The 20366-nt window shown below is 36.8% G+C and overlaps 1 protein-coding gene across 3 annotated transcripts; it reads left to right on the top strand.

Annotated features, from left to right (window-relative positions):
- The first annotated feature begins 1115 nt into the window (after positions 1 to 1115).
- Positions 1116 to 19350, top strand: LOC127786844 (protein HESO1). 3 transcript variants are annotated; one of them, XM_052314540.1, is made up of 8 exons: positions 1116 to 1553; positions 3113 to 3280; positions 15156 to 15334; positions 15413 to 15508; positions 15885 to 15954; positions 18031 to 18161; positions 18279 to 18389; positions 18477 to 19350. In XM_052314540.1, the coding sequence occupies exons 1-8, from the start codon at positions 1415 to 1417 to the stop codon at positions 18873 to 18875; spliced, it is 1293 nt and encodes a 430-aa protein (XP_052170500.1). In that variant the 5' UTR covers positions 1116 to 1414; the 3' UTR covers positions 18876 to 19350. The 3 variants fall into 3 exon arrangements, with proteins under 3 accessions (XP_052170500.1, XP_052170508.1, XP_052170517.1); XM_052314548.1 differs by having other exon boundaries at positions 15156 to 15325; XM_052314557.1 differs by lacking the exon at positions 3113 to 3280.
- Positions 19351 to 20366: the final 1016 nt, after the last annotated feature.

Genomic DNA, 20366 nt, shown 5'->3' on the forward strand with positions numbered 1-20366 from the left:
AACTTATTTTTTTTTAAATAAAAAATCTACCCAACCGATAATTAAAAAATTATTCTCAAAATACCACTCTATCGTTTTTTGTAATTAAACCAAACCTAGTGATTATTCAAATTTATTATAGAGGAGTGTAATATTTTCTTAAATAAATTTTAAAATGACAATATTTGTATACATAGAAATTGAAAGTTATTTTAATATTTATTCATGCAGTGAGTGAAGTCTATTATTCTTTTTCCAATTTGATGTGTTTAAGCTCCTTAAAGCTTAAGCACTTGCCAGCTTTTTTTAAGTTACATGTTTGGCTAGTTTGAAGAGTTTAAATATATTTTATCAATACTTTTTTAAAAGGTTCTTAAAGTTTAACTTTTTCTTTTGCAACATTTAAATAAGAAAAAGAGTTGATAAAAAAAAAAAACTATTATACTCTCATATATAAATACAAAATTTTCATTAAATACTTAAATCTCTAACATAAACACAAATCATAATTGTTGTTATTTATTACCGCACCACAATTGATGCCATTTGTTATGGTATATCGCAGTCTCACTATTTACTATTATACTATTATTATTATTATTATTATTATTATTATTATTATTATTATTATTTGTAGTTACAATTATCGTTATAATCTGTTGTTATGTATCATTACATCATTATGTGCATTCACTTTTTGTTGGTGACTGCAATTCCTTTTTCTCTATTTAAATTGCGATTTATTCATAAATATATTTTAAGATTTTTATATATATTGTTCTATTATTTAAAATAGGTTTAAAATGAATATATTTTTAGATTTAAATTATATTTATTAATTAAATATCAAATTTATTATATAGTTAGTGACAACATGTTATACTAATTAATTACTTAAAAATTTCTTTTAATAAATGTACTTATAAAATAAATAATTTTCGTTTTTATATTTTATAATTTCGTAAGACTTTATACATATTTCTCATGCCAAACACATGAATATATAATTAATATTTTTAAGAGTATTTTATTTTATACAAACAATTTGATAATTTAAAAGTGGTGTAATTTAAAAACTTTAGAGTGCTTTTGTTATAAATAAGGGCTTAAAAACCCCCTCAGCCAAACGGGCCCTTTCTCTCACTCGAAACTTGATGATTTCAACAAGCAACAACGTTGAGACTCCAAAGTGCTTCCCTCTCGCCTTCTCCTTTTCCTACTTTCCTATTAGTCTTAGTTGCTTGATTTTCTGGCCACTGTTGCTGTTCCAAAGGGTTCATCTCTCCATATCGCAATCAAATTCCTAGCTAGAATGGGTGATCGGCATTTCTAGGATTGATGCATCTGTCTCCAATCAGCACGGATGGTTATTCTTACACCTGATTTTAGATCTTCAACTGCATCGGCCAGCCTTGATGTTATTCGCCGGTGAAAGATGAGTTCCGACAATTCTTTGGAGTTCACTCTTAGGGATATTCTTGCTGCGATCAATCCCACAGGAGATGACTGGTCCGCAAGACTGCGACTCATTGAGGAGCTTCGAGTTGTTGTTCGGTCTTTAGAAAGTCTTAGAGGTACTAACGCCAAATTATATAGTTTCTTTATGCTTTCATTAGCTCTATTGAAGAACGGATGAAATGCAAAAGTTTTCTTCTTTCGCATAGTTTGTTGATTTGTGTATGAGATGCAACAGAAATATAAGGGCTTAATTGGACGGCGAAATTGGGTGTGAAAATGCCCCATTCTGTGGGGAGGAATTTCCCCGATATCTTTAGCGAAGGAAATTCTAGTATCTCTTTGTAGGATAAAGCAGTTGTTGATATAAAAGAGGAGTCTATCTAAGATGTCATTGGGAAAGGTTTTTATTTAAAATTGACTAAGAACACTTCTAATTATTTTGACAAAATATTTGTCAAGAAATGACCTTAAAAGTGAAAATTCTCTTACTTTGTTATCCAGAGCGACAGATTTTTAATGTTTGATCCTGAAACTCGTTTAGTTTCTTTTATGATTTTTCCTGTTTGTTTAACTTGGATTGATAACTTTCTGATATGTGCAGCATTTTTTACTGAAAAAACTCCACTAAATGTAGCCTTTGGTTCTGTAGGTCTTTTAATATTCCAAAAATAGTTACGTGTTTCATTTAACATTCCATCTAAGCCTTCCACATCAAATAATCCATAAAAGCTAACCATCATTCTGGGTCATCCTTTGCTTCAGTTCATTTACAACCACCACGTGTTGTACTGTGAGGCCATTTGTTGCAAATTCAAGATGGGGATTAGAGTAAACTGCACTAATTGGAGACCTTGTCAATGAGCCAAACAAAAGAAAGTTTTCTATAAATGTCCACTTGCATGGAAATTCCTTTGAAGAAAGGGAAGAAATGGCATATAACTTTTGAACAAAATTAACTATTTAAGGAAAATATAAGACAAAGAAATTGAAATCTACCTCTTTGAGCTTTTGGGATACATAGTTTCACCATGAAATAGTCTTTTTCAAACTCATTATTGAAGATTTATGTCCCATATACTCTACATGCTTGATGAGATTCAAAGAAATGGAAGATTGCAGAAGAATAATATTGCATCAACCCTTTCTTTTAGCACCTAGAAGACCCAAAGAGAATTGTGCTTTTGTTTTCTTGTTTGTGCTGTGAAAACCAAAGAAGCAATTGATACTTGAAAGAGCGTTTTTTTGAGAGGATATGTCTATCTAAATCTTGAAGAGTCTAGGAAGCAAAACCATGTTTGTTGAGACCTGTCAAGTAGCCTATGCTTCTTTGGTGGTTGCCACTGCAAATGTTGGATATAGTTGTTTCCTTGCTTGCTTGATAAGAAGAATTCCATTTAGCTTACATTGACTAGCCATGTAGTGACAGGCTGCTTCATTCTGAATCCCTAAAGCTGGTACATAATGCATAAGAAGAAAGGGTTCTGTTTCATAGTTATCTGTGGAATATTCAATTATGATTGAGCTCTTAAAAAGTAGATCTGTTAGTTTTATCATGGAATTTATTGAATTTTTTTACTCTATTTCTCTCATTTACATGAAGGAAATTGCTTCTATGGTTATATGATTTATGGTTAAGATTAAGAGTGTTGATACCTGAATTAAATGATGCCAATAGGTGCAACTGTGGAGCCATATGGGTCATTTGCCTCTAATCTTTTCACAAGGTGGGGAGATTTGGATGTATCAATAGAGTTACCCAATGGTTCTTACATTTCAATGTCTTTTGGAAAAAAGCACAAGCAGACTTTACTACAAGATGTATTAAAATCTTTAAGGAGGAGAGGTAGTTTTCTTCTCTGTACCTTTTTTTTTTCCCTCAATTTGTTACTCTATTGCATAAGGGCCTGTATATGCATTGGCATTTGAGCAGATTCCACTTAAACATTTCAAAATCAGGAACCTGTTGATACTTATTTGGTTAGTCACAGTCCTTGCTTCATTTATTTGTCCCTCTGTAAGGACCTGAAACAAACTTTTCAAGTTAACTTTTGGTAGTAAAACATTTCTTTTTAAGGACAATAAGCTGTTCTTGCTGCCAAAATAAAAAAAATGAATGAATTAATGTAAAAAAAAGTACATAATTTGGAGGATGATGGAACACTGAAACCATAAGGGAAGAAAACATGAAGAAGTTCATGGAAAAAGAATACAATACAAAAGGCACAGCAAAAGTAACTGAGGAAGTTTGCAAGATAGTATATTGATAAAATAATGTTTGAAAAGAGTTTGTAGTGATCTGGGTTGAGGCTTGTTTATGTATTTTAAGATAGAAGTGTTAGATTTTCAAATTCAAGAGTCCTAGCACATAACATAACTTAGAATAATGCCACCAGCAATATCAATGTTCTGTCCAACAACTGTACACACGAAATCTCGTGTCTGAAAATCAAGACAGGAGATTGGAGGACAGATTGAAATTGTTGTTGATCTTTTATAGGAGTACAACATCCTTTAATCCTCTAGTTATTCCCTTCACAAACATTGACTCAAGGACTTTATAGCTTCTTCCTGAATCAAAGGACGAGTTCTTTTTAGATTTTTGTGAAGAACAAGATTGGAGTGGAAAAATCTTTTAAATTTTAGAAGCTTTAATCTTGGTATATTTAATTGGAAGACAGCTTTTCAGGGCTGCTCTTCTAGGCCTTACCAATTAATCTTTAGAGTCTCTCTACGTGTAAAAAATTCTTCTATCTGAGGAAGCACCATATCTATAGAAGTCAATGTAAAGAGGTATAACTGTTTGAGACTTTCTTCATTATAACATCCTTTAAGTGATTAATTGGTAAGTGAACCCTCATATCTGCTCCTTGATGCTTCCCTTCTGTCACATGTTCTTGAGTTTCCTCTGAGCCGTGAAGGCTTTATCCTTTAGATAGAATTGTTTTTTGAGTTCTTGCTTGAACACCTCCCACTCGGTGATAGAGCTGTCTTTTTGTCTCAGATGTCATCAAAGCATCACATCACAAGTAAGGTAGAAGGTAGCAACTCATACCTTTATGTCATCACCCAATTGGCAGCCTCATGATATTGCTCCATTCCCCATAGGAAGTTGTCTGTCTCCTTGGCATCCCATGTGCCTAAAAACTCCTTTGGTTTGGGCACCTCCACTTTGCTAGTAGCTCTAGGCTCCACTATGACTCTGCATGTAAGTGGACTCCTGCATGACACTCAGACTTGCTGCACTTCCTTCAAGTGGGCTTGAATGCACAATCTTGTCCAACGTTTTCTGGAACTCCCTAGGCCCTTGAAGTGATTAGTTGGTAACATCGAGCCCAATAATAGGCATGACCTCCTTAAACTCTTGGAGTACCTCCATCTATTCCTCCACTACTTAGTCAAGGTAATAGAGGCGCTCCCTAGCATCCTGATTAACCAGCTCCACCTTTGTGAGTTGAGTGTCAAAAGCCAAACAACATCTTGGGACTTCTTTCCTCTCTTGTGGCAGTGTTGACATCCCCTTTGAAGGTACTTGCTCCTCTGTAATGGTAGGATCCTCCCTCTTCTCCTCCATAGCTCCACCTAGGCAGTGTGGCCTTCCTTAAGACAACCATGCAAGCTCTTGACTTGGCTCTCGTTCTCTCTCTCTCTCTCTTTGATAAAAGGCGAGAACATTTTATTATTAAAGGGACAACACCCATTGACCTGGCTCTAATACCACTTTTCACTCACCGACTGCTCTCTTAAGTGAACCTGCAATACTTAGCACAAACCAGGTCCTTCCCTTTTGCTAAGTTGGCCTTTTTTTACTCCTAATACCTAAGGAAAAGCTAACTCACCCTTTAGAGAGAGGAATGACTAGGGAAGTCTTCTAGGGAGAGAAGCTCTCAATTGTTTTCCTTGGAGGATGATTATAAAATGAGGAGAGGGTTTATATAGCTTTCAAGCTGTCGAATCAATAGCCGTGATTGAATCAATCACGGGTTACAAAATGTGAACTCTCACATGGATGACCTTGACTTTTCACCTACCCTAGGTATTTCATTGGAACATTCCAGAATATAATAGAACATACAAATCCTAGAATGGACTAGGACAAACTAGGGTCTTCTAGTACCTTCCAAAATAATGTAGAGAACTCTAGGGTCTTCCTTCCATGGAATCAGCCATGCAACCCTTTTAGTCATCACTCCTTGCCTACCTAGCGCCTGTGTGGCATCTACATGGCACTTGCATAACAGTTGGTCTCATATGCCCAATGAGCATGCTATGCAGCTGTCTGCATCATATCCCTATCATGCTTGCATGGCATTCATGTGGATTTTAATCCCTAAAACTCCAGGGCATGGCATATTCTGTTTATAAATGCATGATTTTCCATGAACCACGTGTGCATTGTGAGCATGCTGCATGTATGAGTTGGGTATTTGATGTGTGTGGGTTAAATGCCACGTGCGAGACTCCTCTTTTGCCTAGTGTGGTCATGCTTAGTGAGAAGCTAGGCCCAGTGAGGTCTGTGGAGTCCACGAGTGGGAATGAGGTTTGAACCTAAGGTGCACGAATGGGGAATGGGGTTTTGAACCTAGGAGTTGCCTACACGATGTATCATGAACATTGTGTATCTGTGCATTGCCATTTCATGACTTACTGAGGTGTTCTCATGCACATGTACTCACCTTTCTCCAGACCATGCAAATGGAGGGCTTCAATGGGCCAGGTGATGGGAAAAGCTAGCAGTCTTATTGTAACATTTTTGAGTATGCTGGCTATCACCTAATTTTGAGTATTAAAGCAAGCATGATATTTGTTATAACAACATTGGGCATGATATTGTTATGCTTCCATCAAGCATGTTGTAAATGAAGAAGGCTGCTTATGCATGTGTTCTTTTAAATGGACTGTGATATTGCTCGCTATATACTTGATGTTAATAGATGGGAGCACGACAGTTGACTGGAAGTTCCACTGGCAATAGAGTAAGTAGGACAATGGACTTGACAATCAGCTATGGCATTGACTGTGGAAACTAGAGAATAGTTAACCTTGGCTAAAGAAAGTGGCTATTGATGTTAGAGTTATACCTCACAAGCCAATTATATTTACATGTAATTGATCATATTTTACGTTGTGACTTTTTATCTTCAATCAATTATTATTGCAAGGCATTATGTTTTTATTTGTCATTGTTGGTTGTCATTATTATTTATTGCAATCCATACTTGACAAAGTCCATAGATCAAATAGGCTCATGGAATATGGTCGTGCATAGAGATGACGATCATGAAATATATTCCTTACAAGTCTTGATCTTAAATGTTCCTAGTCATAGAGTTATTAAGATTGGACACTAATAATTTGGATAGACTAGCACATATGATGCATGCTCAATCAGGAGAATGTCTTGTTTCATGGACATTGGTGTGTGTGGACACTAGTGCATATATGTGGGTGCTTATTATAAGAATAAGTACACTGAACTGACCCGCTACAGAATTCCTAATGGTTATTGTTTAATGTCGAATTGGAATTCTTGTGTTGCAATAGTGCAGATTGATCCTTAGACTTGAGACATCATGGTAGTCTTATATTTGACTGATTATGTTTTGGTGCTTTTTTGGATTATAAAGGAGTCATTAACAAACTATCACTGGACGTGACCATATCATATATGAAGGCTTGTGAATGTCGAAATAGGATTCATCACTTGTCATTAAGATGAGAGGATGTCTTATGTATTCCAATGATTTCATGACCGAGGAAATCCTTGGCCAAGGTGAGGTGAAAATCAAAAAGTGTTTTGATTTCACCTATCAAGTCATAAATCTGGAATGGATACATAGTTATTGAATGATTGGGGTTTTGTCATAAAATCATACCCTAAATTCAATCGGGACATAGATTGAAGAAAGGATTTTACTGCACAGTAATTGTAATTGAAAAGGTCCGTGTTTTTCATCGTTGGCTAGGTATTCATGACATGTTGCTAGACGTTAACCATGATATGTAGGGTTTTAGAATTAATTTGATTAATTCTAAAACTATTAATTAAAGAGTTAATTAAGAAGCCCATGAGATGTGTTAATTAAGAAGCCCATAAGTTTAATTAAAGAGTTTAATTAATCTAATAAGTTGGGCCTTGAGATAGCCCAATAGAATTGGCCCTACATTTAGTCTAATGGTGGACCTAAGGGGTCACACACTTAGGTCAAGCCCATTCCACGATTTAAAAGAGAGAGTCGGCCTAATGTGATTAAGGGTCAAGCCTAAATTGTTTAGGGTTTTTCCAAGGCACAATTAGGGTTTTGAACTCTATTTATATGCCGCTTAAGAAGCTGGAAAAGAAGAAGAAAATTCGTATTCTCTCAAGAGGCGCCTAGGGTTGCTAGCACTACTCGAGACGTTCGTGGAAAGAGTCGATTGTGTGGACCGACTTGGAGGAGATCGCGTTTGCGACTCTACGGATCAAAATCAGGTAGAATCGAAGCTTCACGGTCAGCGGTTTCTAACAGTTGACTGTCACCTGAAGAATCCACTGCCAAGGACAGTTGACTATGAGTAGGCTGTGGCCTACAAAATGATATACTATTCAACTGTAAGAGGAAAGTCAACTGTGGGCATTTGCTGGAGGATCCTTTTCGTTGGAATGAGAGAAAAACATCACTGTGGGGGAAGGCCTGCACACACCAAAAACCAGTATATCCAATCCAGGATCTTCATTGGTTGCTCCATGCATGTCAAATCTTCTTGGATTTCCACGGCCCCATTCTGTAGCAGATAGGAAGGGTTCATCTCATACTTCTGGAGTATGAGACTTGAAATACTCCATAGTTGTGGATAACTTAGAGGTAATGCCAGTCAGCAGACCACTTTCCCTATCCACTCCATAATCTTATGGTCCAACAAAACAAGGGCTTAGCTTCCCTGATCTTCCAAATTGACTTGAGCCTCTACGGGGTGTCACCTTCACAAAAATGTAATTACCCACAATAAGACTTCCTAGCAAAACTAGAAAGCAAGCATGGTGTTCTGTCCCTTGGAATCTCCGTACAGACCTGGGGCTGACCAAATATTTACTTTTGCTCTCTTTTTCCCTGTCATGTAAAATGCCCACTAATCTTAAAGACAGCCACGGAACATGTCAGCAGCAGCCCAGAAAAAGTCCTCTCCCAGGAGCAGGCCTCTCTATCATGGGGCTGAAGGAGGGATTCACAAGGCAGGTTTGTTTTACTGGTGTAAAGGTGGGGCTGGGGAGGGGGGATGCCTTTTGAGTTTCCCTTTTTGGTGAGTAATGCCTTGGTTAACCATAACAGAGCAATGAATGGTTGCAGAAGGTACAATAGTGAGTGAACAAATATTCTTGGAAGAAATTCCTTGATTTTTCATTTACAAACAATCGGCTGTATAGAATATACATACAAGAGATCTTTCTACCAAAAAACTAAAAACAGAAAGTTGACCTGAGATAATTCCTCCCATTACTCCTCCAATTCAAGAATTTAATCCTTTCAATCATTCCCTCTAAATCAAGGGTTGATGTCTGAATTCTAACACTCCCTTTCAAATTGGTCAAATAGATGTCAATCATTCCCAGTTTACTTGCAAATGCTTCAAAGCCCGGTTTTGATAGTGCCTTAGTAAGAACAACAGCTTCTTGTGTTTTAGTAGGAATGTAGGATGGGATAACAACTTCGTTCTCAATCTCTTTTTTGATGAAATTTTGCTCAATTCTCACATGTTTCATTCTGTTATGTTGGATTGGATTATGAACTATACTTATAATTGATTTGCTGTCACTATATAATTTCATAGGTCTTGTCCATGTAACTCTCAGGTCCTGTAACAATCTTTCTAGCCATATCAGCTTACAAATCCCTTGAGCGATTGCTTTGTACTTGGCCTCATCATTGCTTCTCGTCATGGCTGTTTGCTTTTTACTCCTCCAAGTGACCAAGTTACCCCATAATTTAGTGTAGTAGCCAATTGTGGGCTTGCTATCCTCAATTGAACTTGCCCAATTTGCATCTACAAAGCATTCAACTCTTCTATGATCATTTTTCTGAAACAAAAGCCCCTTTTCCAGGGGTCCCTTTAAGATATCGAAGAATTTGGTTTACTGCCTCTAGGTGTCTTTGTGTAGGTGAGTGCATAAATTGACTCACAACACTTACACTATAGGCAATATCCGGTCTAGTAAAGGAAAGGTAAATCAACTTTCTTACTAGGCGTTGGCATCTTTCCTTATCCATGGAAGAGTCATTTTCTGTGACCTTCTATTTCCAATTTCATTCTAATGGGGAACTTGCAGGTCTACAATCAAGTTTTCCAATTTCATTCAAAAGATCAAGTGTGTATTTTCTTTTAAGTTATGAAAATACTATGTTTACTCCTAGCTATCTCCATGCCTAGGAAGTATTTAAGTGTACCGAGATCTTTGACGTTAAATTTAGCCTGTAGCCAATTTTTGATTACCTTAATCTCTTCAGTGTCATCACCTATTATCACCATATCATCCACATACACTATCAAAATTGATCTTTTCTCATTTTCAACCTGTTTAATGGAGAGAGTATGGTCAGCCTATCCTGCTAATATTCCAAACTGAGTCATAGCTGTACTAAACCTTGTGAACCATGCCTTGGGTCATTGCTTGAGACCGTAGAGAGACTTTTTTAATTTACAAACCTTACCTGAGACTTCAATGGATTCAAACTAGGTGGAAACTTCATATGGACTTCCTATTCCAGCTTCCCATTCAAAAGGCATTATTAACGTCCATCTGATGAAGTTCCCAATATAGGTTGGCAGTAACTAGTAAGAGACAAAAAAAACCTTTATTGGATTTAACTTTGCTACGAGAGCAAATGTTTCTTTAGGGCCTATACTATAAGTTTGTGTGAATCCTTGGACAACTAACCTTGCTTTATATCTCTCTATTTCTCCATTCGGGCCATACTTGACTATGAATATCCATTTTCATCCAAGATGTCTCTTTCCTTTAGGCAACTTGACAACATCCCAAGTCTTGTTATCAATCAATGCATTCATTTCCTCCAAAATAGTTTTTTTCCATTTAGGGTCATGAAGGGCACTTTGAATGTCTTTAGGGATTTCCACATTGTCAATCATAGTGGCAAAGGCCTTGTACTTAGGAGACAACTTAGAGTAGGTCAAATAGTTGGAGATAGAATGCTTAGTACAAGACCTTACCCCTTTTCTTATAGCTTTTATCATCAAGATCATCAACTGTGGCAGCCTCTTCCAAAACAGGACTTGGCTCCAATTCAGATGAATGGCTGTGTGGAGGAGCTTTTGGCCTTCTTGAGTAAACCTTAATAGGTTGTGGTGCAGTAGTAGTAGGTTCTAGTAGTAGGTTCTCCCCCTCAACTCATCTCTTGTATGGGCTTAGGTTGGTTTAGTGAAGGATGTGAGGATAGTTCTGGTGTTGGAATATTGGATGGATAAATCAGAAGGGAAATAGGAAGTGAAATACATGGGTCCCAATGATTATCTTCATGAGATGTCTCCCCTGAAGAGAAGCATTGGGATAGTAAGGCTGATTTTCGAAAAAGCATTCATCACAAGAGATATAGAATCGTTTAGTGGAAGGAGAGTAGCCCTTGTAACCTTTTTGTGTGGGAGAGTACCCAACAAAAATACATTTAAGTGCCTTAGGATCAAGTTTGCCTCGGTGAGGGTGTTGATTATGAACAAATGTAGTACAACCAAACACTTTGGGAGGCAATGAGTTTAGAGTGCGAACTTTGGGAAACACAACAAGTAAACAACTCAATGGGGTTCGATAGTTAAGTGGTTTGGAAGGCAACCTATTTATGAGATAGGCGATTGTTAGAATAACTTCACCCCAAAAAGTATTTGGAATATTGCTAGCAAACATTAAGGATCAATCCACCTCAAGAAGATGTCTTTTTTTCCTTTATGAGATCCCATTTTGTTGAGGGGTAGAGGGACATGAACTTTGGTGGAAGATACCTTGATCAATAAGGTATTGGTTAAGTTCTTGTGCAAAAGTATTCCTCACCATTATCAGTTCAAAGGATATGTACAGAAGATTGAAAAAGATTGGTAGCAAGTTTATGAAACTGTTTAAATATAGAACAAGCCTCAGATTTATCCTTCATGAGGTAAACCCAACAAACACGGATGTGGTCATCAATAAAAGTGATGAACCATCAAGTACCTGTTAAGGTTGAGACATGAGCCGGCCACCAAATGTCACTGTGAATAATATGGAATGGTTGTGAGGATGAGTAGGGTGATGAGAGCATGGATATTTTGCATAAACACAATGTTCACATTGAAAGGAAGCAAGATCTTTATTGATAAATAATTTTGGATACAAAGTTTTGAGATAGTTGAAATTAAGGTGGTCTAGTCGTTTATGCCATAGCAGAACATCACAATAAGAAATGGTAGACAATGAAATAGGATTAATTGGATTATGAGTCGATGGAGGAACCATGCTTGAGAAGTAGTACAGGCCATTGTGCTCCTCAGCACTGCCAATCATCCTCCCCAAAGACAAGTCCTGAAATACACAATAGGAAAGATAGAATGTGACTGTACAATTGAGATCTTTAGTCAATTTATTAATGGAAAGGAGATTTCATTGAAGACGTGGAACATGAAGAGCAGAAAACAATGCTAACCCAAGTAGAAAAATAGTGCCTCAACACTCCCATCAGCAATTGCAATTTTAATATTCTTAGCAGTCTTAATAAGTGGAAAAAAAATTTGATGAGCCTGTCATATGATTTGATGCCTCTGTGTCTACAATCCAGCAATTGCTAAAACATGTTTGAGATAATGAGGAGGATTGAATGTTACCTCAATGAGCAACCTTGGTTGTGCTAGTTGGAGGGGTAAGTTCAATTTCCTTAGGCACTTTGGACTGGTTCAGTGTTGTGTTTCCATATTGTACTTGTTGGTTTCACCATGTTAACTAAGTGATAGAACACAACTATATCAATTATCTTCATTCACCACCATCTCATGAAACTTCTCCATGTGAAGATGGTGTTGAAACTTCATTTCATTATTATTCCGCCAGGGGATATTATCCATTGTCGGTCCCAAGCCCGGATAAAGGAGGAGGGTTGCGTTAGGTAGCCGACAGCCAGCGTAAAACCTAGTCGGATCCAAATATGAATTTTAGACAAACTATCTGTTGGGATGTAACCAACATAGAAGTCTAGAATTCATGTAGCCAACTCCACATAGTGGGATAACGGCTGGATATGTTGTTGTTGTTGTATGTACTTTGGACTGGTTCAATAACTGTTATAAAAGTTCCATTTGTTCCACTGTAAATGGAGCATCTGGTTTTTCCAAAATGATGGTTGAGTCAGTTGTTCAGGCTGACTTATGTTGTTCCCGTTGACTTCTTGGCTTCCAATTTGTAGGCTTCCTATGAAGTTTCCAGCATGTGTCCCTAGTATGATGGGGTTTGTTGCAGTGATCACACCAGAGCTATTTATCTTTGAGTTTCTGGTTCTTTGGATGAGATGTATCACTATAATGGACTGCCAAGGCAGAACTCTGTGATCCCAAATCAAAGGATTGGTTGGAAAGGCTGCTAAGCATAACTCGCTTGCAGCTTTCCTCATGTCTGATTTCAGCAAAGGCTTCTTTGATGGAAGGAAAAGGTTTGGTACCAAGGAGATGATCATGAACTTCATCAAGACCTTTGTTAAGGCCATGTAGGAAATTGAATACCCTTTCCTTCTCCATCATTTTATTGTACTTAGCACCATCCCCAGGACAATGCCAACTAATATCGTAGAAAAGATCCATCTCCTACCAAAGTTCAATTAAAACATTGTAGTATTCAGTGACCGACACGTTACCTTGTCTAGTGGTATGAAGGGCAGAACGGATTTCAAAATACTGGGCTGTGTTTTCGAGATCCAAGTAAATCTATCGAACAACATCCCAGATCTCCTTTGCAGTTTTGTAGAAGAGGTAGGTCTGCCCTATCTTAGGCTCTATAGAATTGATGAGTTATGCCATGACAATAGAGTTTTCAGCATCCCAAGTTGAATAGTTATTGGCAGTTGGAGGTGGGATAGGAATAGCACTAGTAAGATAGCCAACTTTGCCCTTGCCTTTCATAACGAGCAACACAAATTGGAACCATTCACGAAAATTGGTTCCATTGAGTTTGTGTTGGATGATTTGAAGAGAATGGAAATCAAGGGTTGATGATAGGTTTGGTATGTGATTGGCTGAAGTGGAAATAACAGGAACAGTGAAAGAGTCTGCAGAAGAAGAAATAGTTTCTGCCATAAGGAATTGATGTTGTTGTTTAGAAAAGATTGATGAGATGATGGTCAGACTGTTGTCGAACCTGGCTCTGATACCATGAACAAATATTCTTGGAAGAAATCCCTTGATTTTTCATTTACAAACAATTGCCTGTACAGAATGTATGTATGAGAGATCTTTCAATTCTAGGCTATGCAAGAATAGGGAACTACCAAAAAACTAAGAACAAAAAGTTGACCTAAGATAATTCCTCCAATTACTTCTCCAATTCAGGAATTTAATACTTTCAATCCTTCTCTCTAAATCTGGGTTGATTTTCGGATTCCAACAGTGAGAAACAAAATTTCTGATAAATTTCTTCCGGAAAGTGACTTTTCTGCTATGGCATCTAATCATCTTTTGTATAATAAGAGGAAAGTGGAGGGCAACGCTTTAAATGCTGGTGCACTGAAACCAGTTCCGTGCATTAGTGGCACCAACATGTCAGCATTGACAGGAATGATGTTAGACATCCTGTAGATACAGTTTACAATCACACATGCAATAGGCACTTGACTGCAGTGGTAGGCATTAGCTGCATGGTAAGCTCAAATATCAAACATGTTTCCATGAATACAGACAGCATGATTGGATCCATGAGTGATATACACAGTTTGTTGGTTCTTTGAACCAAATTATATGGACAACTAGGGCACCGAACTATTGTCCAACACGGTGCTGATACTGAATAGCTGGGGAGAGACTAGTCTGGAATTCTAGGCTCACATGGTTAAGAGGCTTGAAATGTCATCAAAAGGACCTACAGGGCGGCCAACTTGACTTGAAAAGTAGTTCCTGTTGTTTCAAACCTATTAGGAACAGATTCTAAGGGAGTCCAAACCTGCTTAGGTTGGGATTACTTCATCCCTGGCAAAAACCGTATCATAGGAAGGTTTAGGTTATAACACTATCTATTGGAGTTTTCACCCTGAACTCTTATAAATTCACTTCACATTTAGGTTATTATGCAGGACTGAAACACACTTAGCCTCCCTCCCTCTTTAGAATTCATTGCCTTATCTTTCAGACCTCTAATCCTATATTTCATTACCAAAGTGAACAATTTGTATACCAGCAATTTGGTTTTACCACTGACTATTTGTAGTATTCATCATTAAGAAGAAACTAAGTTTCACTTCTCTACCTCTTTGTTTGCAATACGAAACAAAATAGAATAGCATACAAGCTATATGCAAATTACATATCTTTAACCATATCAATTGTAGGACTGTAGGAACTCCATTTTTCATCTAACAAAATTGCCTTTGGAACCAGGCACATAGTATGAGATTATTACCTTGTTTTTATTATTTCACTTATATTAATTTTTTTTGGCATGGTATTTCATTTGTTATTCTTTATCAAGATTTTCATTATTTAATGGCAATATTAATTTCCAGGTGGATGGCAGAAGTTGCAATTTATTGCCAATGCAAGGGTTCCTATTCTGAAGTGCAAGAGCAGCTATCTGAACATCTCTTGTGATATATCGATCAATAATTTGAATGGCCAAATGAAGTCCAAATTATTGTTTTGGATCAATGAGATTGATCGACGTTTCCGCGACATGGTTTTATTGGCATGTCCTTTGAGCAAACTAGTATATGCTTCTGTGAGGTTGACTGCACAAATTTGATCCACGAATTCTTTTATGCAGGTCAAGGAATGGGCAAAAGCACATGATATCAATGATTCTAAGTCTGGCACTTTCAACTCATACTGTCTAAGCTTGCTTGTCATCTTCCATTTTCAGGTCATTCTTGCCTATAACTATAATGATGCTTGAATTGTTCTTGTTGTTATTGCTGTTACTATTAGATGCTTTCTACTGAGGAAATATTAAGTAGTGCTCTTTAATGCTTTTTTAGTAGAATGGTTAAGATCCTTGTAAAATAATCATGCAAGGAAAACAACCCTAGAGTATGTATCTGAATGATTATAGAGTGCTCCACATTTGTTTGGATGTTACTATGAAATCTGTTTGGGCTTTGCTTAGTAACTCAAAGCATCTTCTGTTTCTTCTGCATGTCCTTTTCATGTCTTCAAATTATATATGTTTAATTTTTACTCTAGTGGCTAGTATTCCACCTTTATTGCTTTCTGCTCCTATGATTTTCTCTTCCTTGCAGACATGTACACCTGCAATTTTACCTCCTCTTCAAGAAATCTACCCTAGAAATATGGTTGATGACCTTAGAGGTACATGTCCTCTCTTCTCATGTTTCCTTTTCTTCCTTTCTTTTATATTTTTACAATTATTTTAGATGCTAATTTGAAAGTCATCAATAAAGCAAAGTGAAATATCTTGTCTTCCACTACAATTGGATACTTAGGTTTTAAAAAACTCTATCTTGTGTTTTGAAGTCCACAGGCTCTCACTCTCTCTCTCTCTCTCTCTCTCTCTCACACACACACACACACACACACACACATGCAAGCATGCATGCGCATGGTAAGTACATGCTTTAGGCTTCGGTTCCTTACGCATACTATGTACTAGGGTTTCATTAAAAATACGCATCAAGAGATTCCAGGCTGCATGATTTAGTATAGAGAATTTGAAATATTCTAAGAAAAATGAAAGTGATATACAAATACAAGAACTGTTTGCACATTGGTCCATTTAGAAGGCTTGAGAATCAGGAGCTGCAAAAAGAGACTAGGGTTTTGCCAAAGTAGATCCAGTTCTATGGTTGCTTGACCAGTTAAGACTGTGATGCAGAACCAAGAACAAGAATGAGAGCAAACTAAAAAGCTCAATATCAATTCAATAACCAAGACTGCCTAAGAATACATCTTAAAAGGATTTACATGAACTATAAATCCTACCTAATTAGCAAACACAATCAAAGATTAAAATCCTATCCTAATTAGACATTCAATGATGGAGACATAATTGTTTCAAAACTACTTGGGAGAAGAAATAAACAAAGAAAAAAATAAAATATACTAAAACAAAGAAATAATATAAGCTTATAATATCTCCCAAAAATATTTGTTTTTCCCTATCCGCCACCAGGCCTGTGATTAAGCAATGTACTTATGTGGTTTAGGTCAGTAGTTGTTCTTCTGAATATTTTTCAAGAAGTAATGCATCAGATCTTGTTCTTGATTCCATATAGCTTAAAACCTGTCATCATCACAGAGAAGGTGGTGGTGATCAAGGAAAAGTATAGATATGAATGTCTAAGATAATAAAGCCTGAAGTGGGGTAGTCAGGTAGTTTTAACTGAGAGGAGGGTATGTGGGACCTTCAGAATCCACCACTTTTTAGTACACTGGAATTAGATTGCCCAGCAATATGATTTAAGGGAAATTGATTGGTAACAAGATAATCTGGTGGTTTTAGGGGCTGTTTGATATTTTTTGTGCTTGGTTCTCATTCTCCATGGAGGTTTTTTTCTGTTAAATACTGAAATATAAAGAGAATCTAGTGGAAGAATATAATATAAGGAAAGGTGAAGAAAGGGACGAGAAGATAATAAAATAGGAAGACCACTGCCCTCTATTTGACATGTCATGTTCTGCCTCTGCAATAATGAGGCTGAAGTCCCCTTGTTGCCAGTGGAAGTAAAAAGAGGAAAACAAAATGAAATATAATGTTGAAACTGAAACTACTCACAAACATATTCATTCAGTTCAAAAGTTAAAAATCAGTTGTTTTGATAGAGTATATAGCCTAACTAATTGTCAAGCTTGGCAGTTAGCCCTAATATTAATTGGGATCATCAACTGAAACCTGACTTCAAGAATTTTAAAGAAACACAAAAGGAAACAGAAGAACTAAAACTAGTTTGTCCACGCCCTAGAGACTCCACTTAGAGGTAGGTGCCTGAGTTTAGTATTTCCTGTTGCTTCATGGGATCATAAACGAATTCAGTATTAGGACAAACTTTCCTAAAGATGTCACGGATTTGGTTGAATCAAAAACCTCTTTATACAGATATTGAGAGCAATTATTATTAACATCCACAGTATCTTAGCTTGAGGCTTGGTAGAATCTAGTGTCATAATTCACTTCATTTTGCCTACCTGGCACCTTGTTTTGAAGTCATATATAAGAATTGAAAAAGTAAATGCAACATGGACTATGAATATCTTATGGTGCTATGGGGCTTCCACATATAAAGGCCTGGTTAATAAAACAGTAACATATCAAACCTTAATCCCACTAGTTGGATTGTCTGCATAGATTCTAGCTCACCAATCACCTCTACCTATGCCCATATCTATATAAAGGCCTGGCTAATATCTTATTAGAAACTCTCTATGCAGGTGTGAGAGCTGATGCAGAGAAGAATATTGAAGAAACGTGTGCTGAGAATATATACAGGTTTAGATCGGACAAATCCAGAATGAGAAATTACAGTTCTTTGTCCGAGCTTTTCATTTCATTTCTTGCAAAAGTATGTAATTCTTTCATAATCTTAACTGAACTAAATATGTTGGATGGAATGGTTTTGTGAAACATGTTCATAGACTGTTTTGTACTTTGAGCTAGGTTACTAAATGCTATTTTCCAGTTTTCTGACATTAGTTCAAGGGCACCAGAGCAAGGAATCAGCCCGTGTTCTGGACAATGGGAAAATATTGAAACCAATACGAGATGGCAGCCAAAAACATATGCACTATTTGTAAGCTATCTCACTATTACCGTTCCCCCTCCTCCCCTAAGGGAAGCAACTAGCAGAAAACTAATTGTATGGGACATGGCTGTGTAGGTTGAGGACCCGTTTGAGCAGCCAGCTAATACTGCCAGGACTGTTAACCAGAGAAATCTATCGAGGATATCAGAAACATTTCAGACAACCCACCAAATGCTTATATCAGGCAATCAGGATTATAATTCTGTCCTTGCAACTCTAGTGGGTCCTCAAGTATCCCAATTTCTTCAAAGGCGGCCTGTTCATAATCCTAGACCTAGAGCCTATATCAGTCAAAACAGTAGGGCTCGTCCTCAGACGGATAGGGCGGTGAATTTGTCCATGCAAGGGCAGAATCAGTTTCAGAATGCTAGAGTTGATAGGAGACCCAACACCAACGGTGCGACCATGCAGAGAACAGTTAATGCAGCTCAGAATCAAGTCCAGCAAGTATGGAGACCAAGATCTGATAGATGAACAATACCAAATTAGTTTTTCTTCTGGGTGTAAGGCAGTAGTTCATATGTGAAACCAACCCAATATGCTGCCTGCTAGTTCACTCATGGATTTGTTGCCTTTCTGGAGAAATTTTAGAAGAATTTTCCTTTCCTGATTAATGTTGTTTTGAGACTGCCATATAGTGTCATACTAGTGAGCTGTGATTCTACAGCATTTCATTATAGATGGAGAAATCTTTGGAAGATGTCAGTTAAGATTGAGAACTGATAGCCAACGGAGCCTTGGCTTAGTGGCAAGGCAAAGGCATCGGGTCTTTGTGCCCAGGTTTGTTTCCTGCCAAGTGCAGGGCGTTATTGCTGGTTTTAAGGAGTTGTACTATATTTGTGCTTTGATCTGTTGTACTTTAATCCCTATATTCACATGAGTGATCATAATGTATTGAAATGTACTTGTATCATAACAAAAAAAAAAAAAATTGAAAATTTATCATGGATTTTTAAGTGTTGGTCTAGAACCGCTTGTCTCACAAGCGTTTTACCGCCATATATAAAACTGAAATAAACATTTGTGCGACGACTGTTTATAGATTAGACCAGATGTATAAACGGTGGTACCATAAGCATTTATGCTTTTCCCCTACCATGCGAGCAGGGGCATGGGCATCCTATGAGGCAACCTCAGATGCAATTTCAATAATTACTTTCTAATAGGTTTTGTTCTTGTAAAAAAATATTAAAATAATTTTTTTTTTTAAAAAAAAATTCTGGAGCAGTAGAAGCCAAGCTTGCCAAGGGCACAAGCTGTTTACTGCCATAAATAGAACTGAAATAAACGTTTATGCGACGATTGTTAATAAACCAAGTGCACAAGTATTTTATTGCCATATGTAAAACTTAATAAATGCTTGTACCACGATTGTTTATAAATCAGAAAAATATATATTAAAAAAAAAAGTCATTTTTTTAAAAAATAATAATAATTTTTTTCATAAGTTTTTACCAGAACAATACCTGTTAGAAATTAATTATCGAAATTGTATTGAGGTTGCCTCATAGGATGCCCCTGCTTGCATGGTAGGGGAAACAAATGTGAGAAAGCTTGCAAAGGTTCGTATATACATTGATCCCAAAGTTGGTATCAGTTTGTTTCTCGGATTTTTGGCTAATTTATCACTTTTTAAGAAAAAAATGTCAAATTACTGGCCCTTGCAAAATAATAACCAAAATGTCATTTTTTTTAACCACTCAAGACGACAGGCTGAAAAGAAGGCCAGTGTGGTTGTAAGAGAGAAAAAAAAAAAAAACATTGTGCGAAAAGCGATTTTAAGTTGAAGGTTTACCTCTGGTAAAATTATTTAGTCAACCTATGAAGGATTACCTCATGGATCTCCAATGATTGTCATTCGTGAACATGCGTCAACATGTGTGTTTATAGCAGGCAGTATATATTCTGCAATAATAATTTGCTGGATCATCAGGGAATCAAAGGAAACTAAAACATCTCTTACAA

The sequence above is a fragment of the Diospyros lotus genome, chromosome 1, assembly GCF_014633365.1.
Source record: "Diospyros lotus cultivar Yz01 chromosome 1, ASM1463336v1, whole genome shotgun sequence".
NCBI classification, from domain to species: domain Eukaryota; kingdom Viridiplantae; phylum Streptophyta; class Magnoliopsida; order Ericales; family Ebenaceae; genus Diospyros; species Diospyros lotus.